General features: G+C 39.1%; 1 protein-coding gene across 1 annotated transcript in view; it reads right to left on the reverse strand.

Annotated features, from left to right (window-relative positions):
- The window catches only part of coil (coilin p80), an 89,324-nt gene that overhangs the window by 6,606 nt on the left and 62,535 nt on the right, over positions 1–20,183 (reverse strand). The window contains exon 3 of the mRNA XM_086070749.1: positions 129–215. Within this exon, the coding sequence (XP_085926875.1) occupies positions 129–215 (87 nt within the window). The remainder of the gene's footprint in view (positions 1–128; positions 216–20,183) is intronic.

A 20,183-nucleotide genomic window follows, 5' to 3' on the forward strand; every position in this document is an offset into this window, starting at 1 on the left:
AATCCAACTATAAATCAAAAGCAGTTTCTCCAGGTGGGCGCTTTAAACACAGCCAGCACACAAAACAATCATCATGGTTTAAACAAGGAAAACAAAAAAACAAAAAAAAAAAAAAAAAGAAAGATTACCTTAAATGCAATCTTCTTTCCTACTTGTGGAGGGGCAGCAAGAAGGGGCATAGCACTGTAATCTTGCGGAGCACTTTTATCTCCATTCTACACATGAAAACACAAAATTACAGTTTTCATAGTAGACATACTATTTATTTTCTCAATTACATACAAATACTGTACTTGATATTATCCAGAGAGATTGAGCATATTTTCCTGAAAAGAGTGACCGTTACAAGACATTGTTTTATGGCAGGGGTGTCAGGTGCCACATGGAGCAAAATATATTACCGTGTGGGCCGGACTTGTAAAATCATAATTTAAAAACAATTGCTGTCAGTTAAACACACATCTTCTACCTTTGACCATGTTGTGACGCAGGATTCCAGTTAAGGTAAGACATTTTAAGTTAAAAAGAAAAACTTCAATGTAGTTATATGCAGAAGTTTTGTCGTCCTCGTTAGCTCCTGGGTGCATTTGGAACTCACTCGGATGCCCTGACACCACTCGAGAGAGTGTGTGTGTGTGTGTGTGTGTGTGTGTGTGTGTGTGTGTGTGTGTGTGTGTGTGTGTGTTTTAGGAGGCAGAGTGCACTCCCCTCCTATTAATTTTCAAATGCAGCCTATTTAATAAAGCACTGAGCAGCTTGTACTTGAACTATTGCGATCATGATGAGGGAACGAAAGTTCGGGGGTGATGAGCTCTAATGTTGGCCTGCTTTACTAAAATAAATGGCCTCAAAAAATAAAAAATTTACGTATACTCCGGGAGTGACTTATATACATATATCTTCTTTATGATGCATTCTTTTAATGACTTATACCATAGGTGTCAAACTCCGGTCCTCGAGGTTCGCAGTCCTGCAGGTTTTTGAGGTTTCCCTCTTTCAACACAAGCTGATTCCTATCAACAGGATCGTTATCAGGCTTATGCAGAGCTTGCTGATGAGCTGATCATATATCAGCTATGTTGGAGAACGGAAACATCCAAAACCTGCAGGACTGCGGCCCTCCAGTTTGACACCTATGACTTATACCCTGGAGCGATGTATAATCTTAAACATATGGTATCCAAAATTGTGTTTCAAAACTTTGCTAAATCAACTTAACTGTCAGTGAACTAACACTACTGTAGATAGTAGTGTATACATGCAGTAGGAAAACAATAGTGGCTTACCTGTGAAATCACGCTAGGAGGCTAACCTTCAAAATTAAATGGTTATTGTGGACTATGGTCATAGTGTTCCCTTACTTTTCACTGGTGACACACACTGTTGTATTGTAATCTGATTACTTTCTTTCAATAACGAGCAATCTAACGCGTTCATTTTTCCAAACCAGTAATCTGATTAAAGTTACTTTCCTAAATGGCTGTACGTTTCTATTTTTTTATTACCTCATAATGTATGTAGAATGCAGAATATTGTTGTCCATTTTGAAGAAAAATTTGAGGAGTCACGTGTACTAACATGTGTGAGCACTCGGAGTCTGGCCGAAACAATAGACACTATGACGTAAACAACGGAAGAAGCAGGAGGAGCTCCACAAACGGGTGCATTTGCCATTACTTCACATTTTTGTCTAGTTAAGATGACAAAAACCTCTCAGTGCGTTGCAAACTTTGCGCTGGCTCAAAAACACTGTCGACCGCTAAAAACTCCACATCCAATTTGAAGAAACACTTGTTATCACAGCACAGCGCGATACAACTCGAAGCAAAGCAGACAGGTAAGGAGACAGCCAGCAGTTCTACAGTTACTTCAGCCCCCCTGGCACGCAAACAGATGAAGCTGGATTTTAGTATCTAGGATTTCAATGGTTTAAATGTTATTTTTATTGCGTGTTTCCACGTGAGTCAGCAGGCAAATTCAAAATTTCCGCGGAAATTTTTCTAGTTATGGGCCTGTTAAGCGGAGTAAGCAGCAGCTAAGCTGCTGCTTGCGGAGCAAGCAGGCACATATTACTATCCTAGAAAAAAGGGTTTAATATTATTATGGGCCTGGTAAGCGGAGCTTACAGGCACATATTACTATCCTAGAAAAAAGGGTTTAATATTATTCTTCTTCTTCTTTTTATTATTTTTTAATCTTCCACCGATTTTTCCGCAAGAATGCAGAATACATCGCACCGGGACAAATGAAGTATCAAACGATGCGGCTCGATCTGACTCGGTGCGGCATTATTTTTCTAGGAATTCCCAGTTACCATGGCGACGCTATTCCCAAAAAACTCCCAAATAAAGTCCCATAGGAATGAATGGGAAACCGAAAGAGATCAACTCCAATCAAGCACCTTTTTCCAAGACACGCTGCGCGCGCATACGTTGACCAACCGATATGAATTTTAGCTCATTTTGTTGGAATTTTTGTCATCTTTAGCTCAGTGTCAAAAAAAAATTAAGGAATGAAAGCTCTCCCCTCTGTGCGGGTTCAAAGACAGTGAGCAAAGGGGTGAAAGTCGCCTTCTTTGCATCTGCTACAGCGTGACTAATTAAGGCTAGAGTGATGGGAACCAAAAAATCTATTTCCAAAAGTTTCACTTCAACTCGTCACCATGGCCACAATCTTTGCTCACTAGACATCAAATTCGCACATTTTGTAGCCACGAGCCTCTGCTTTCTGAAAAACTAAGTTTTATTTGGCTAAGGTGTCATTTAGTACCTTTATTTTCACTTTAAGCGAGGAGAAGTCGGACTATTTCGATCTCTTTTCAATGTTATTTTCGCCGTTTTTCCCTCTTCATTTTCGATCAATCATAAGTTTTCAACCTGCTCTCATTTGGGCATTTTTCATCCGATTAAAAAACTGAGAACATGCTCGCGTTCCCCAAACCCTTGCCGTTCTAACGAGCCATTTCTGGAATCTGCATCTTCAACTGTTAAGTTGTGAGAGGCTTTTGTTTGAGGTGAGCGTAATCCTATACAAAATCAATGGAATGTTGGTGTGTGACGTCTCCTAACAACTTAAAATCAAATGTGTGTGGGTGAATGTGCATGTTTCGTAAAGGGGCAGTAAGATACTGTTGATTATGGTTAACTTCCACATTTCTTGACCGATTTCAATGGTTTAAATTTTAAACTGTTCAGCTCATTTCAATGTTAGTTAAAATCAAATGTGTGTGCGTGAATGTGCATGTTTCTTAAAGGGGCCGTAAGATACTGTTGATTATGGTTAACTTCCACATTTCTTGACCGATTTCAATGGTTTGAATTTTAAACTGTTCAGCTCATTTCAATGTTGGTTAAAATCAAATGTGTGTGCGTGAATGTGCATGTTTCTTAAAGGGACAGTAAGATACTTTTAGTTGATTATGGTTAACTTCCACATTTCTTGAGCGATTTCAATGGTTTGAATTTTAAACTGTTCAGCTCATTTAAAAGAGTCAGCAGGCCTATTCAAAATTTCCGCGGAAAATTTTCTAGTTATGGGCCTGCTAAGCGGAGCAAGCAGCAGCGAAGCTGCTGCTTGCGGAGCAAGCAGGCACATATTACTATCCACCCTAGAAAAGTGTTTAATTATGGGCCTGCTAAGCGGAGCAAGCAGCAGCGAAGCTGCTGCTTGCGGAGCAAGCAGGCACATATTACTATCCTAGAAAAGGGGTTTATTATTTTTCAACTTATTATATTATCTTCCACGGGTTTTTCCGCAAGAATGCGGCCCGTACCGTACATCGCACCGGGACAAATGAGGTATCAAACGATGCGGCTCGATCTGACTCGCTGCGGCATTATTTTTATAAGAATTCCCAGTTACCATGGCGATGCTATTCCCAAAAAACTCCCAAATAAAAGTCCCATAGGAATGAATGTGAAACCGAAAGACATCAACTCCAATTCAAGCACCTTTTTCCAAGACACGCTGCGCGCGCATACGTTAACCGATTGATATGAATTTTAGCTCATTTTGTTGGAATTTTTCCCATCTTTAGCTCAGTGTCAAAAAAAAATTTAAGGAATGAAAGCTCTTCCCCCTGTGCGGGTTCAAAGACAGTGAGTGTAATCGCCACTCTGATACCCAATTAAGCTTTCAGTGACGGGAACCAAAAAATATATTTCCAAAAGTTTCACTTCAACTCGTCACCATGGCCACAATCTTTGCTCACTAGACATCAAATTCGCACATTTTGTAGCCACAAGCCTCTGCTTTCTGAAAAACTAAGTTTTATTTGGCTAAGGTGTCATTTAGTACCTTTATTTTCACTTTAAGCGAGGAGAAGTCGCACATTTTTGATCTCTTTTCAATGTAATTTTCGCCGTTTTTCCCTCTTCATTTTCGATCAATCATAAGTTTTCAACCTGCTCTCATTTGGTCATTTTTCATCCGATTAAAAAACTGAGAACATGCTCGCGTTCCCCAAACCCTTGCCGTTCTAACGAGCCATTTCTGGAATCTGCATCTTCAACCGTTAAGTCGCGAGAGGCTTTTGTTTGAGGTGAGCGTAATCCTATACAAATCAATGGAGTGTTGGTGCGTGACGTCTCCTCACAACTTAAAATCAAATGTGTGTGCGTGAATGTGCATGTTTTGTAAAGGGGCAGTGAGATACTATTAATTATGGTAGATTCCACATTTCTTGACCGATTTCAATGGTTTGAATTTTAAACTGTTCAGCTCATTGAAATGTTGCTTAAAATCAAATGTGTGTGCGTGAATGTGCATGTTTCTTAAAGGGGCAGTAACATACTGTACATTATGGTTAACTTGCACATTTCTTGAGCGATTTCAATGGTTGAAAGTTTAAACTGTTCAGCTCATTGAAATGTTGGTTAAAATCAAATGTGTGTGCGTGAATGTGCATATTTCTTAAAGGGACAGTAAGATACTTTATTTGATCTTGATTATGGTTAACTTCCACATTTCTTGACCGATTTCAATGGTTGAAAGTTTAAACTGTTCGGCTCATTGAAAAGAGTTAGCAGGCCCATTCAAAATTTCCGCGGGAATTTTTCTAGTTATGGGCCTGCTAAGCGGAGCAAGCAGCAGCGAAGCTGCTGCTTGCGGAGCAAGCAGGCACATATTACTATCCTAGAAAAGGGGTTTATTTTTTTTATTATGGGCCTGCTAAGCGGAGCAAGCAGCAGCGAAGCTGCTGCTTGCGGAGCAAGCAGGCACATATTACTATCCTAGAAAAGGGGTTTATTATGGGCCTGCTAAGCGGAGCAAGCAGCAGCGAAGCTGCTGCTTGCGGAGCAAGCAGGCACATATTACTATCCACCCAGGAAAAGTGTTTAATAATATTATTATTTTTATATCATCTTCCAGCGACTTTTCCGCAAAAATAGGGCCCGAACCGTAGATCGCACCGGGACAAAAGAGGTATCAAACGATGCGGCTCGATCTGACTCGCTGCGCTATTATTTTTATAAGAATTCCCAGTTACCATGGCGACGCTATTCCCAAAAAACTCCCAAATAAAAGTCCCATAGGAATGAATGGGAAAAGGAAAGACAAAATCACACATCAAGCACCTTTTTCAAAGAGACGCTGCGCGCGCATACGTTAACCGATTGATATGAAAATTAGCTCATTTTGTTGGAATTTTTGTCATCTTTAACTCAGTGTCAAAAAAAAAATTAAGGAATGAAAGCTCTTCCCCCTGTGCGGGTTCAAAGACAGTGAGTGTAATCGCCACTCTGATACCCAATTAAGGCTTCAGTGACGGGAACCAAAAAATCTATTTCCAAAAGTTTCACTTCAACTCGTCACCATGGCCACAATCTTTGCTCACTAGACATCAAATTCGCACATTTTGTAGCCACAAGCCTCTGCTTTCTGAAGAACTAAGTTTTATTTGGCTAAGGTTTCATTTAGTACCTTTATTTTCACTTTAAGCGAGGAGAAGTCGCACATTTTTGATCTCTTTTCAATGTAATTTTCGCCCTTTTTCCCTCTTCATTTTCGATCAATCATAAGTTTTCAACCTGCTCTCATTTGGTCATTTTTCATCCGATTAAAAAACTGAGAACATGCTCGCGTTCCCCAAACCCTTGCCGTTCTAACGAGCCATTTCTGGAATCTGCATCTTCAACCGTTAAGTCGCGAGAGGCTTTTGTTTGAGGTGAGCGTAATCCTATACAAATCAATGGAGTGTTGGTGCGTGACGTCTCCTCACAACTTAAAATCAAATGTGTGTGCGTGAATGTGCATGTTTTGTAAAGGGGCAGTGAGATGCTGTTAATTATGGTAGATTCCACATTTCTTGACCGATTTCAATGGTTTGAATTTTAAACTGTTCAGCTCATTGAAATGTTACTTAAAATCAAATGTGTGTGCGTGAATGTGCATATTTCTTAAAGGGACAGTAAGATACTTTATTTGATCTTGATTATGGTTAACTTGCACATTTCTTGAGCGATTTCAATGGTTGAATTTTTAAACTGTTCAGCTCATTGAAATGTTAGTTAAAATCAAATGTATGCGCGTGAATGTGCATGTTTCTTAAAGGGGCAGTAATACTTTTAGTAGATTATGGTTAACTTGCACATTTCTTGAGCGATTTCAACGGTTGAAATTTTAAACTGTTCAGCTCATTGAAAAGAGTTGCAAGAGTTAGCAGGCCCATTCAAAATTTCCGCGGGAATTTTTCTAGTATTATTTTTATATTATCTTCCAGCGACTTTTCCGCAAAAATAGGGCCCGAACCGTAGATCGCACCGGGACAAAAGAGGTATCAAACGATGCGGCTCGCTCTGACTCGCTGCGCTATTATTTTTATAAGAATTCCCAGTTACCATGGCGACGCTATTCCCAAAAAACTCCCAAATAAAGTCCCATAGGAATGAATGGGAATCCGAAAGAGATCAACTCCAATCAAGCACCTTTTTCAAAGACACGCTGCGCGCGCATACATTAACCGACCGATATGAAAATTAGCTCATTTTGTTGGAATTTTTGTCATCTTTAGCTCAGTGTCAAAAAAAAAATTAAGGAATGAAAGCTCTCCCCCCTGTGAGGGTTCAAAGACAGTGAGCAAAGGGGAAAAGTCGCCTATTTAGAGTGTGACTAATTAAGGCTTCAGTGACGGGAACCAAAAAATCTATTTCCAAAAGTTTCACTTCAACTCGTCACCATGGCCACAATCTTTGCTCACTAGACCTCAAATTCGCACATTTTGTAGCCACAAGCCTCTGCTTTCTGAAGAACTAAGTTTTATTTGGCTACGGTGTCATTTAGTACCTTTATTTTCACTTTAAGCGAGGAGAAGTCGCACATTTTTGATCTCTTTTCAATGTAATTTTCGCCGTTTTTGCCTCTTCATTTTCGATCAATCATAAGTTTTCAACCTGCTCTCATTTGGTCATTTTTCATCCGATTAAAAATCTGAGAACATGCTCGCGTTCCCCAAACCCTTGCCGTTCTAACGAGCCATTTCTGGAATCTGCATCTTCAACCGTTAAGTCGCGAGAGGCTTTTGTTTGAGGTGAGCGTAATCCTATACAAATCAATGGAGTGTTGGTGCGTGACGTCTCCTCACAACTTAAAATCAAATGTGTGTGCGTGAATGTGCATGTTTTGTAAAGGGGCAGTGAGATACTGTTAATTATGGTAGATTCCACATTTCTTGACCGATTTCAATGGTTTGAATTTTAAACTGTTCAGCTCATTGAAATGTTACTTAAAATCAAATGTGTGTGCGTGAATGTGCATGTTTCTTAAAGGGGCAGTAACATACAGTTGATTATGGTTAACTTTTACATTTCTTGAGCGATTTCAATGGTTGAAATTTTAAACTGTTCATCTCATTGAAATGTTAGTTAAAATCAAATGTGTGTGCGTGAATGTGCATGTTTCTTAAAGGGGCAGTAATACTTTTAGTTGATTATAACTTCCACATTTCTTGAGCGATTTCAATGGTTTACATTTTAAACTGTTCAGCTCATTGAAATGTTGGTTAAAATCCAATGTGTGTGCGTGAATGTGCATGTTTCTTAAAGGGGCAGTAATACTTTTAGTTGATTATAACTTCCACATTTCTTGAGCGATTTCAACGGTTGAAATTTTAAACTGCTCATTGAAAAGAGTTGCAAGAGTTAGCAGGCCCATTCAAAATTTCCGCGGGAATTTTTGTTTCTAGTTTTTTTTATTTTTATATTATCTTCCAGCGACTTTTCCGCAAGAATAGGGGCCGTACCGTAGATCGCACCGCGACAAATAAGGTATCAAACGATGCGGCTCGATTTGACTCGCTGCGCTATTATTTTTATAAGAATTCCCAGTTACCATGGCGACACAATTCCCCAAAATGTTCCCCAAAAAGTCCCATAGGAATGAATGGGAATCCGAAAATGATCACATCAAATCAAGCACCTTTTTCCAAGACACGCTGCGCGCGCATACGTTAACCGACCGATATGAATTTTAGCTCATTTTGTTGGAATTTTTGTCATCTTTAGCTCAGTGTCAAAAAAAAAATTAAGGAATGAAAGCTCTTCCCCCTGTGCGGGTTCAAAGACAGTGAGTGTAATCGCCACTCTGATACCCAATTAAGCTTTCAGTGACGGGAACCAAAAAATCTATTTCCAAAAGTTTCACTTCAACTCGTCACCATGGCCACAATCTTTGCTCACTAGACATCAAATTCGCACATTTTGTAGCCACAAGCCTCTGCTTTCTGAAGAACTAAGTTTTATTTGGCTAAGGTGTCATTTAGTACCTTTATTTTCACTTTAAGCGAGGAGAAGTCGGACTTTCTCGCCTATCTCCTCCATGTTAATTTCGCCGTTTTTTCCCTCTTCATTTTCGATCAATCATAAGTTTTCAACCTGCTCTCATTTGGTCATTTTTCATCCGATTAAAAAACTGAGAACATGCTCGCGTTCCCCAAACCCTTGCCGTTCTAACGAGCCATTTCTGGAATCTGCATCTTCAACTGTTAAGTCGTGAGAGGCTTTTGTTTGAGGTGAGCGTAATCCTATACAAATCAATGGAACGTTGGTGCGTGACGTCTCCTAACAACTTAAAATCAAATGTGTGTGCGTGAATGTGCATGTTTTGTAAAGGGGCAGCAAGATACTGTTGATTATGGTAGATTCCACATTTCTTGACCGATTTCAATGGTTTAAATTTTAAACTGTTCAGCTCATTGAAATGTTGGTTAAAATCAAATGTGTGTGCGTGAATGTGCATGTTTCTTAAAGGGGCAGTAACATAGTGTTGATTATGGTTAACTTCCACATTTCTTGACCGATTTCAATGGTTTGAATTTTAAACTGTTCAGCTCATTGAAATGTTACTTAAAATCAAATGTGTGTGCGTGAATGTGCATGTTTCTTAAAGGGGCAGTAACATACTGTTGATTATGGTAGATTCCACATTTCTTGACCGATTTCAATAGTTTAAATTTTAAACTGTTCAGCTCATTGAAATGTTACTTAAAATCAAATGTGTGTGCGTGAATGTGCATGTTTCTTAAAGGGGCAGTAATACTTTTAGTAGATTATGGTTAACTTGCACATTTCTTGAGCGATTTCAATGGTTGAAAGTTTAAACTGTTCAGCTCATTGAAAAGAGTTAGCAGGCCCATTCAAAATTTCCGCGGGAATTTTTCTAGTTCTTAATCTTATTTTTTAATCTTCCACAGTTTTTTCCGCAAGAATGCAGCCCGTACCGTACATCGCACCGGGACAAATGAAGTATCAAACGATGCGGCTCGATCTGACTCGATGCGGCATTATTTTTCTAAGAATTCCCACTTACCATGGCGATGCTATTCCCAAAAAACTCCCAAATAAAAGTCCCATAGGAATGAATGGGAAAAGGAAAGACAAAATCACACATCAAGCACCTTTTTCAAAGACACGCTGCGCGCGCATACGTTAACCGATTGATATGAATTTTAGCTCATTTTGTTGGAATTTTTCCCATCTTTAGCTCAGTGTCAAAAAAAATATTAAGGAATGAAAGCTCTTCCCCCTGTGCGGGTTCAAAGACAGTGAGTGTAATCGCCACTCTGATATGCAATTAAGGCTTCAGTGACGGGAACCAAAAAATCTTATTTCCAAAAGTTTCACTTCAACTCGTCACCATGGCCACAATCTTTGCTCACTAGACCTCAAATTCGCACATTTTGTAGCCACAAGCCTCTGCTTTCTGAAAAACTAAGTTTTATTTGGCTAAGGTGTCATTTAGTACCTTTATTTTCACTTTAAGCGAGGAGAAGTCGGACTTTGGCGCCTATCTCCTCCATGTTAATTTCGCCGTTTTTTCCCTCTTCATTTTCGATCAATCATAAGTTTTCAACCTGCTCTCATTTGGTCATTTTTCATCCGATTAAAAAACTGAGAACATGCTCGCGTTCCCCAAACCCTTGCCGTTCTAACCAGCCATTTCTGGAATCTGCATCTTCAACCGTTAAGTCGCGAGAGGCTTTTGTTTGAGGTGAGCGTAATCCTATACAAATCAATGGAGTGTTGGTGCGTGACGTCTCCTCACAACTTAAAATCAAATGTGTGTGCGTGAATGTGCATGTTTTGTAAAGGGGCAGTGAGATACTGTTAATTATGGTAGATTCCACATTTCTTGACCGATTTCAATGGTTTGAATTTTAAACTGTTCAGCTCATTGAAATGTTACTTAAAATCAAATGTGTGTGCGTGAATGTGCATGTTTCTTAAAGGGGCAGTAACATACTGTTGATTATGGTTAACTTGCACATTTCTTGAGCGATTTCAATGGTTTAAATTTTAAACTGTTCAGCTCATTGAAATGTTGGTTAAAATCAAATGTGTGTGCGTGAATGTGCATATTTCTTAAAGGGACAGTAAGATACTTTATTTGATCTTGATTATGGTTAACTTGCACATTTCTTGACCGATTTCAATGGTTTAAATGTTATTTTTATTGCGTGTTTCCACGCGAGTTAGCAGGCCCATTCAAAATTTCCGCGGGAATTTTTCTAGTTATGGGCCTGCTAAGCGGAGCAAGCAGCAGCGAAGCTGCTGCTTGCGGAGCAAGCAGGCACATATTACTATCCTAGAAAAGGGGTTTATTATGGGCCTGCTAAGCGGAGCAAGCAGCAGCGAAGCTGCTGCTTGCGGAGCAAGCAGGCACATATTACTATCCTAGAAAAAGGGTTTATTTTTTTTATTCTTATTTTTCTTATTTTTTAATCTTCCACAGTTTTTTCCGCAAGAATGCAGCCCGTACCGTACATCGCACCGGGACAAATGAAGTATCAAACGATGCGGCTCGATCTGACTCGATGCGGCATTATTTTTCTAAGAATTCCCACTTACCATGGCGATGCTATTCCCAAAAAACTCCCAAATAAAAGTCCCATAGGAATGAATGGGAAAAGGAAAGACAAAATCACACATCAAGCACCTTTTTCAAAGACATGCTGCGCGCGCATACGTTAACCGATTGATATGAATTTTAGCTCATTTTGTTGGAATTTTTCCCATCTTTAGCTCAGTGTCAAAAAACAAATTAAGGAATGAAAGCTCTTCCCCCTGTGCGGGTTCAAAGACAGTGAGTGTAATCGCCACTCTGATACCCAATTAAGGTCTGAGTGCTGGGAACCAAAAAATATATTTCCAAAAGTTTCACTTCAACTCGTCACCATGGCCACAATCTTTGCTCACTAGACATCAAATTCGCACATTTTGTAGCCACAAGCCTCTGCTTTCTGAAGAACTAAGTTTTATTTGGCTAAGGTGTCATTTAGTACCTTTATTTTCACTTTAAGCGAGGAGAAGTCGCACATTTTTGATCTCTTTTCAATGTAATTTTCGCCGTTTTTCCCTCTTCATTTTCGATCAATCATAAGTTTTCAACCTGCTCTCATTTGGTCATTTTTCATCCGATTAAAAAACTGAGAACATGCTCGCGTTCCCCAAACCCTTGCCGTTCTAACGAGCCATTTCTGGAATCTGCATCTTCAACCGTTAAGTCGCGAGAGGCTTTTGTTTGAGGTGAGCGTAATCCTATACAAATCAATGGAGTGTTGGTGCGTGACGTCTCCTCACAACTTAAAATCAAATGTGTGTGCGTGAATGTGCATGTTTTGTAAAGGGGCAGTGAGATACTGTTAATTATGGTAGATTCCACATTTCTTGACCGATTTCAATGGTTTGAATTTTAAACTGTTCAGCTCATTGAAATGTTACTTAAAATCAAATGTGTGTGCGTGAATGTGCATGTTTCTTAAAGGGACAGTAAGATACTTTATTTGATCTTGATTATGGTTAACTTTTACATTTCTTGAGCGATTTTAATGGTTGAAATTTTAAACTGTTCAGCTCATTGAAATGTTAGTTAAAATCAAATGTGTGTGCGTGAATGTGCATGTTTCTTAAAGGGGCAGTAATACTTTTAGTAGATTATGGTTAACTTTTACATTTCTTGAGCGATTTCAATGGTTTAAATTTTAAACTGTTCAGCTCATTGAAATGTTGGTTAAAATCAAATGTGTGTGCGTGAATGTGCATGTTTCTTAAAGGGGCAGTAACATACTGTTGATTATGGTTAACTTTTACATTTCTTGAGCGATTTCAATGGTTGAAATTTTAAACTGTTCAGCTCATTGAAATGTTGGTTAAAATCAAATGTGTGTGCGTGAATGTGCATGTTTCTTAAAGGGACAGTAAGATACTTTATTTGGTCTTGATTATGGTTAACTTTTACATTTCTTGAGCGATTTCAATGGTTTAAATTTTAAACTGTTTAGCTCATTGAAATGTTACTTAAAATCAAATGTGTGTGCGTGAATGTGCATGTTTCTTAAAGGGGCAGTAACACTTTTAGTAGATTATGGTTAACTTGCACATTTCTTGAGCGATTTCAATGGTTGAAAGTTTAAACTGTTCAGCTCATTGAAATGTTGGTTAAAATCAAATGTGTGTGCGTGAATGTGCATATTTCTTAAAGGGACAGTAAGATACTTTATTTGATCTTGATTATGGTTAACTTCCACATTTCTTGACCGATTTCAATGGTTGAAAGTTTAAACTGTTCGGCTCATTGAAAAGAGTTAGCAGGCCCATTCAAAATTTCCGCGGGAATTTTTCTAGTTATGGGCCTGCTAAGCGGAGCAAGCAGCAGCGAAGCTGCTGCTTGCGGAGCAAGCAGGCACATATTACTATCCTAGAAAAGGGGTTTATTTTTTTTATTCTTAATCTTATTTTTTAATCTTCCACAGTTTTTTCCGCAAGAATGCAGCCCGTACCGTACATCGCACCGGGACAAATGAAGTATCAAACGATGCGGCTCGATCTGACTCGATGCGGCATTATTTTTCTAAGAATTCCCACTTACCATGGCGATGCTATTCCCAAAAAACTCCCAAATAAAAGTCCCATAGGAATGAATGGGAAAAGGAAAGACAAAATCACACATCAAGCACCTTTTTCAAAGACACGCTGCGCGCGCATACGTTAACCGATTGATATGAATTTTAGCTCATTTTGTTGGAATTTTTCCCATCTTTAGCTCAGTGTCAAAAAAAATATTAAGGAATGAAAGCTCTTCCCCCTGTGCGGGTTCAAAGACAGTGAGTGTAATCGCCACTCTGATATGCAATTAAGGCTTCAGTGACGGGAACCAAAAAATCTTATTTCCAAAAGTTTCACTTCAACTCGTCACCATGGCCACAATCTTTGCTCACTAGACCTCAAATTCGCACATTTTGTAGCCACAAGCCTCTGCTTTCTGAAAAACTAAGTTTTATTTGGCTAAGGTGTCATTTAGTACCTTTATTTTCACTTTAAGCGAGGAGAAGTCGGACTTTGGCGCCTATCTCCTCCATGTTAATTTCGCCGTTTTTTCCCTCTTCATTTTCGATCAATCATAAGTTTTCAACCTGCTCTCATTTGGTCATTTTTCATCCGATTAAAAAACTGAGAACATGCTCGCGTTCCCCAAACCCTTGCCGTTCTAACCAGCCATTTCTGGAATCTGCATCTTCAACCGTTAAGTCGCGAGAGGCTTTTGTTTGAGGTGAGCGTAATCCTATACAAATCAATGGAGTGTTGGTGCGTGACGTCTCCTCACAACTTAAAATCAAATGTGTGTGCGTGAATGTGCATGTTTTGTAAAGGGGCAGTGAGATACTGTTAATTATGGTAGATTCCACATTTCTTGACCGATTTCAATGGTTTGAATTTTAAACTGTTCAGCTCATTGAAATGTTACTTAAAATCAAATGTGTGTGCGTGAATGTGCATGTTTCTTAAAGGGGCAGTAACATACTGTTGATTATGGTTAACTTGCACATTTCTTGAGCGATTTCAATGGTTTAAATTTTAAACTGTTCAGCTCATTGAAATGTTGGTTAAAATCAAATGTGTGTGCGTGAATGTGCATATTTCTTAAAGGGACAGTAAGATACTTTATTTGATCTTGATTATGGTTAACTTGCACATTTCTTGACCGATTTCAATGGTTTAAATGTTATTTTTATTGCGTGTTTCCACGCGAGTTAGCAGGCCCATTCAAAATTTCCGCGGGAATTTTTCTAGTTTTCACTTTAAGCGAGGAGAAGTCGCACATTTTTGATCTCTTTTCAATGTAATTTTCGCCCTTTTTGCCTCTTCATTTTCGATCAATCATAAGTTTTCAACCTGCTCTCATTTGGTCATTTTTCATCCGATTAAAAAACTGAGAACATGCTCGCGTTCCCCAAACCCTTGCCGTTCTAACGAGCCATTTCTGGAATCTGCATCTTCAACCGTTAAGTCGCGAGAGGCTTTTGTTTGAGGTGAGCGTAATCCTATACAAATCAATGGAGTGTTGGTGCGTGACGTCTCCTCACAACTTAAAATCAAATGTGTGTGCGTGAATGTGCATGTTTTGTAAAGGGGCAGTGAGATGCTGTTAATTATGGTAGATTCCACATTTCTTGACCGATTTCAATGGTTTGAATTTTAAACTGTTCAGCTCATTGAAATGTTACTTAAAATCAAATGTGTGTGCGTGAATGTGCATGTTTCTTAAAGGGGCAGTAACATATTGTTGATTATGGTTAACTTTTACATTTCTTGAGCGATTTCAATGGTTTAAATTTTAAACTGTTCAGCTCATTGAAATGTTGGTTAAAATCAAATGTGTGTGCGTGAATGTGCATGTTTCTTAAAGGGGCAGTAATACTTTTAGTAGATTATGGTTAACTTCCACATTTCTTGAGCGATTTCAATGGTTGAAAGTTTAAACTGTTCAGCTCATTGAAAAGAGTTAGCAGGCCCATTCAAAATTTCCGCGGGAATTTTTCTAGTTATGGGCCTGCTAAGCGGAGCAAGCAGGCACATATTACTATCCACCCTAGAAAAGGGTTTATTTTTATTATGGGCCTGCTAAGCGGAGCAAGCAGCAGCGAAGCTGCTGCTTGCGGAGCAAGCAGGCACATATTACTATCCTAGAAAAAGGGTTTATTATGGGCCTGCTAAGCGGAGCAAGCAGCAGCGAAGCTGCTGCTTGCGGAGCAAGCAGGCACATATTACTATCCTAGAAAAGGGGTTTATTTTTTTTATTCTTAATCTTATTTTTTAATCTTCCACAGTTTTTTCCGCAAGAATGCAGCCCGTACCGTACATCGCACCGGGACAAATGAAGTATCAAACGATGCGGCTCGATCTGACTCGATGCGGCATTATTTTTCTAAGAATTCCCACTTACCATGGCGATGCTATTCCCAAAAAACTCCCAAATAAAAGTCCCATAGGAATGAATGGGAAAAGGAAAGACAAAATCACACATCAAGCACCTTTTTCAAAGACACGCTGCGCGCGCATACGTTAACCGATTGATATGAATTTTAGCTCATTTTGTTGGAATTTTTCCCATCTTTAGCTCAGTGTCAAAAAAAATATTAAGGAATGAAAGCTCTTCCCCCTGTGCGGGTTCAAAGACAGTGAGTGTAATCGCCACTCTGATATGCAATTAAGGCTTCAGTGACGGGAACCAAAAAATCTTATTTCCAAAAGTTTCACTTCAACTCGTCACCATGGCCACAATCTTTGCTCACTAGACCTCAAATTCGCACATTTTGTAGCCACAAGCCTCTGCTTTCTGAAAAACTAAGTTTTATTTGGCTAAGGTGTCATTTAGTACCTTTATTTTCACTTTAAGCGAGGAGAAGTCGGACTTTGGCGCCTATCTCCTCCATGTTAATTTCGCCGTTTTTTCCCTCTTCATTTTCGATCAATCATAAGTTTTCAACCTGCTCTCATTTGGTCATTTTTCATCCGATTAAAAAACTGAGAACATGCTCGCGTTCCCCAAACCCTTGCCGTTCTAACCAGCCATTTCTGGAATCTGCATCTTCAACCGTTAAGTCGCGAGAGGCTTTTGTTTGAGGTGAGCGTAATCCTATACAAATCAATGGAGTGTTGGTGCGTGACGTCTCCTCACAACTTAAAATCAAATGTGTGTGCGTGAATGTGCATGTTTTGTAAAGGGGCAGTGAGATACTGTTAATTATGGTAGATTCCACATTTCTTGACCGATTTCAATGGTTTGAATTTTAAACTGTTCAGCTCATTGAAATGTTACTTAAAATCAAATGTGTGTGCGTGAATGTGCATGTTTCTTAAAGGGGCAGTAACATACTGTTGATTATGGTTAACTTGCACATTTCTTGAGCGATTTCAATGGTTTAAATTTTAAACTGTTCAGCTCATTGAAATGTTGGTTAAAATCAAATGTGTGTGCGTGAATGTGCATATTTCTTAAAGGGACAGTAAGATACTTTATTTGATCTTGATTATGGTTAACTTGCACATTTCTTGACCGATTTCAATGGTTTAAATGTTATTTTTATTGCGTGTTTCCACGCGAGTTAGCAGGCCCATTCAAAATTTCCGCGGGAATTTTTCTAGTTATTATGGGCCTGCTAAGCGGAGCAAGCAGCAGCGAAGCTGCTGCTTGCGGAGCAAGCAGGCACATATTACTATCCACCCAGGAAAAGTGTTTAATATTATTATGGGCCTGCTAAGCGGAGCAAGCAGCAGCGAAGCTGCTGCTTGCGGAGCAAGCAGGCACATATTACTATCCTAGAAAAAAGGGTTTATTGTTGCGTTTATTATTATATCATCTTCCACGATTTTTCCGCAAGAATGCGGCCCGTACCGTAGATCGCACCGGCACGAATGAGGTATCAAACGATGCGGCTCGATCTGACTCGGTGCGGCATTATTTTTCTAAGAATTCCCAGTTACCATGGCGACGCTATTCCCAAAAAACTCCCAAATAAAAGTCCCATAGGAATGAATGGGAAAAGGAAAGACAAAATCACACATCAAGCACCTTTTTCAAAGAGATGCTGCGCGCGCATACGTTAACCGATTGATATGAATTTTAGCTCATTTTGTTGGAATTTTTCCCATCTTTAGCTCAGTGTCAAAAAAAAATTAAGGAATGAAAGCTCTTCCCCCTGTGCGGGTTCAAAGACAGTGAGTGTAATCGCCACTCTGATACCCAATTAAGCTTTCAGTGACGGGAACCAAAAAATCTATTTCCAAAAGTTTCACTTCAACTCGTCACCATGGCCACAATCTTTGCTCACTAGACATCAAATTCGCACATTTTGTAGCCACAAGCCTCTGCTTTCTGAAAAACTAAGTTTTATTTGGCTAAGGTGTCATTTAGTACCTTTATTTTCACTTTAAGCGAGGAGAAGTCGGACTTTGGCGCCTATCTCCTCCATGTAAATTTCGCCGTTTTTTCCCTCTTCATTTTCGATCAATCATAAGTTTTCAACCTGCTCTCATTTGGTCATTTTTCATCCGATTAAAAAACTGAGAACATGCTCGCGTTCCCCAAACCCTTGCCGTTCTAACGAGCCATTTCTGGAATCTGCATCTTCAACCGTTAAGTCGCGAGAGGCTTTTGTTTGAGGTGAGCGTAATCCTATACAAATCAATGGAGTGTTGGTGCGTGACGTCTCCTCACAACTTAAAATCTAATGTGTGTGCGTGAATGTGCATGTTTTGTAAAGGGGCAGTGAGATACTGTTAATTATGGTAGATTCCACATTTCTTGACCGATTTCAATGGTTTGAATTTTAAACTGTTCAGCTCATTGAAATGTTACTTAAAATCAAATGTGTGTGCGTGAATGTGCATGTTTCTTAAAGGGGCAGTAATACTTTTAGTTGATTATAACTTCCACATTTCTTGAGCGATTTCAATGGTTGAAATTTTAAACTGTTCAGCTCATTGAAATGTTACTTAAAATCAAATGTATGTGCGTGAATGTGCATGTTTCTTAAAGGGGCAGTAATACTTTTAGTTGATTATAACTTCCACATTTCTTGAGCGATTTCAACGGTTGAAATTTTAAACTGCTCATTGAAAAGAGTTGCAAGAGTTAGCAGGCCCATTCAAAATTTCCGCGGGAATTTTTCTAGTTATGGGCCTGCTAAGCGGAGCAAGCAGCAGCGAAGCTGCTGCTTGCGGAGCAAGCAGGCACATATTACTATCCACCCAGGAAAAGTGTTTAATATTATTATGGGCCTGCTAAGCGGAGCAAGCAGCAGCGAAGCTGCTGCTTGCGGAGCAAGCAGGCACATATTACTATCCTAGAAAAGGGGTTTATTATTTTTCAACTTATTATATTATCTTCCACGGGTTTTTCCGCAAGAATGCGGCCCGTACCGTACATCGCACCGGGACAAATGAGGTATCAAACGATGCGGCTCGATCTGACTCGCTGCGGCATTATTTTTATAAGAATTCCCAGTTACCATGGCGATGCTATTCCCAAAAAACTCCCAAATAAAAGTCCCATAGGAATGAATGGGAAAAGGAAAGACAAAATCACACATCAAGCACCTTTTTCAAAGAGACGCTGCGCGCGCATACGTTAACCGATTGATATGAATTTTAGCTCATTTTGTTGGAATTTTTGTCATCTTTAGCTCAGTGTCAAAAAAAAAATTAAGGAATGAAAGCTCTTCCCCCTGTGCGGGTTCAAAGACAGTGAGTGTAATCGCCACTCTGATATGCAATTAAGCTTTCAGTGACGGGAACCAAAAAATCTATTTCCAAAAGTTTCACTTCAACTCGTCACCATGGCCACAATCTTTGCTCACTAGACATCAAATTCGCACATTTTATAGCCACAAGCCTCTGCTTTCTGAAAAACTAAGTTTTATTTGGCTACGGTGTCATTTAGTACCTTTATTTTCACTTTAAGCGAGGAGAAGTCGGACTTTGACGCCTATCTCCTCCATGTTAATTTCGCCGTTTTTTCCCTCTTCATTTTCGATCAATCATAAGTTTTCAACCTGCTCTCATTTGGTCATTTTTCATCCGATTAAAAAACTGAGAACATGCTCGCGTTCCCCAAACCCTTGCCGTTCTAACGAGCCATTTCTGGAATCTGCATCTTCAACCGTTAAGTCGCGAGAGGCTTTTGTTTGAGGTGAGCGTAATCCTATACAAATCAATGGAGTGTTGGTGCGTGACGTCTCCTCACAACTTAAAATCAAATGTGTGTGCGTGAATGTGCATGTTTTGTAAAGGGGCAGTGAGATACTGTTAATTATGGTAGATTCCACATTTCTTGACCGATTTCAATGGTTTGAATTTTAAACTGTTCAGCTCATTGAAATGTTACTTAAAATCAAATGTGTGTGCGTGAATGTGCATGTTTCTTAAAGGGGCAGTAACATACTGTTGATTATGGTTAACTTTTACATTTCTTGAGCGATTTCAATGGTTGAAAGTTTAAACTGTTTAGCTCATTGAAATGTTGGTTAAAATCAAATGTGTGTGCGTGAATGTGCATATTTCTTAAAGGGACAGTAAGATACTTTATTTGATCTTGATTATGGTTAACTTTTACATTTCTTGAGCGATTTCCATGGTTTAAATTTTAAACTGTTCAGCTCATTGAAATGTTGGTTAAAATCAAATGTGTGTGCGTGAATGTGCATATTTCTTAAAGGGACAGTAAGATACTTTATTTGATCTTGATTATGGTTAACTTTTACATTTCTTGAGCGATTTCAATGGTTGAAATTTTAAACTGTTCAGCTCATTGAAATGTTAGTTAAAATCAAATGTGTGTGCGTGAATGTGCATGTTTCTTAAAGGGGCAGTAATACTTTTAGTTGATTATAACTTCCACATTTCTTGAGC

The sequence above is a fragment of the Leptonotus elevatus genome, chromosome 1 (genome assembly GCF_054856555.1).
Source record: "Leptonotus elevatus isolate MCC_2025b chromosome 1, RoL_Lele_1.0, whole genome shotgun sequence".
Lineage (NCBI taxonomy): Eukaryota > Metazoa > Chordata > Actinopteri > Syngnathiformes > Syngnathidae > Leptonotus > Leptonotus elevatus.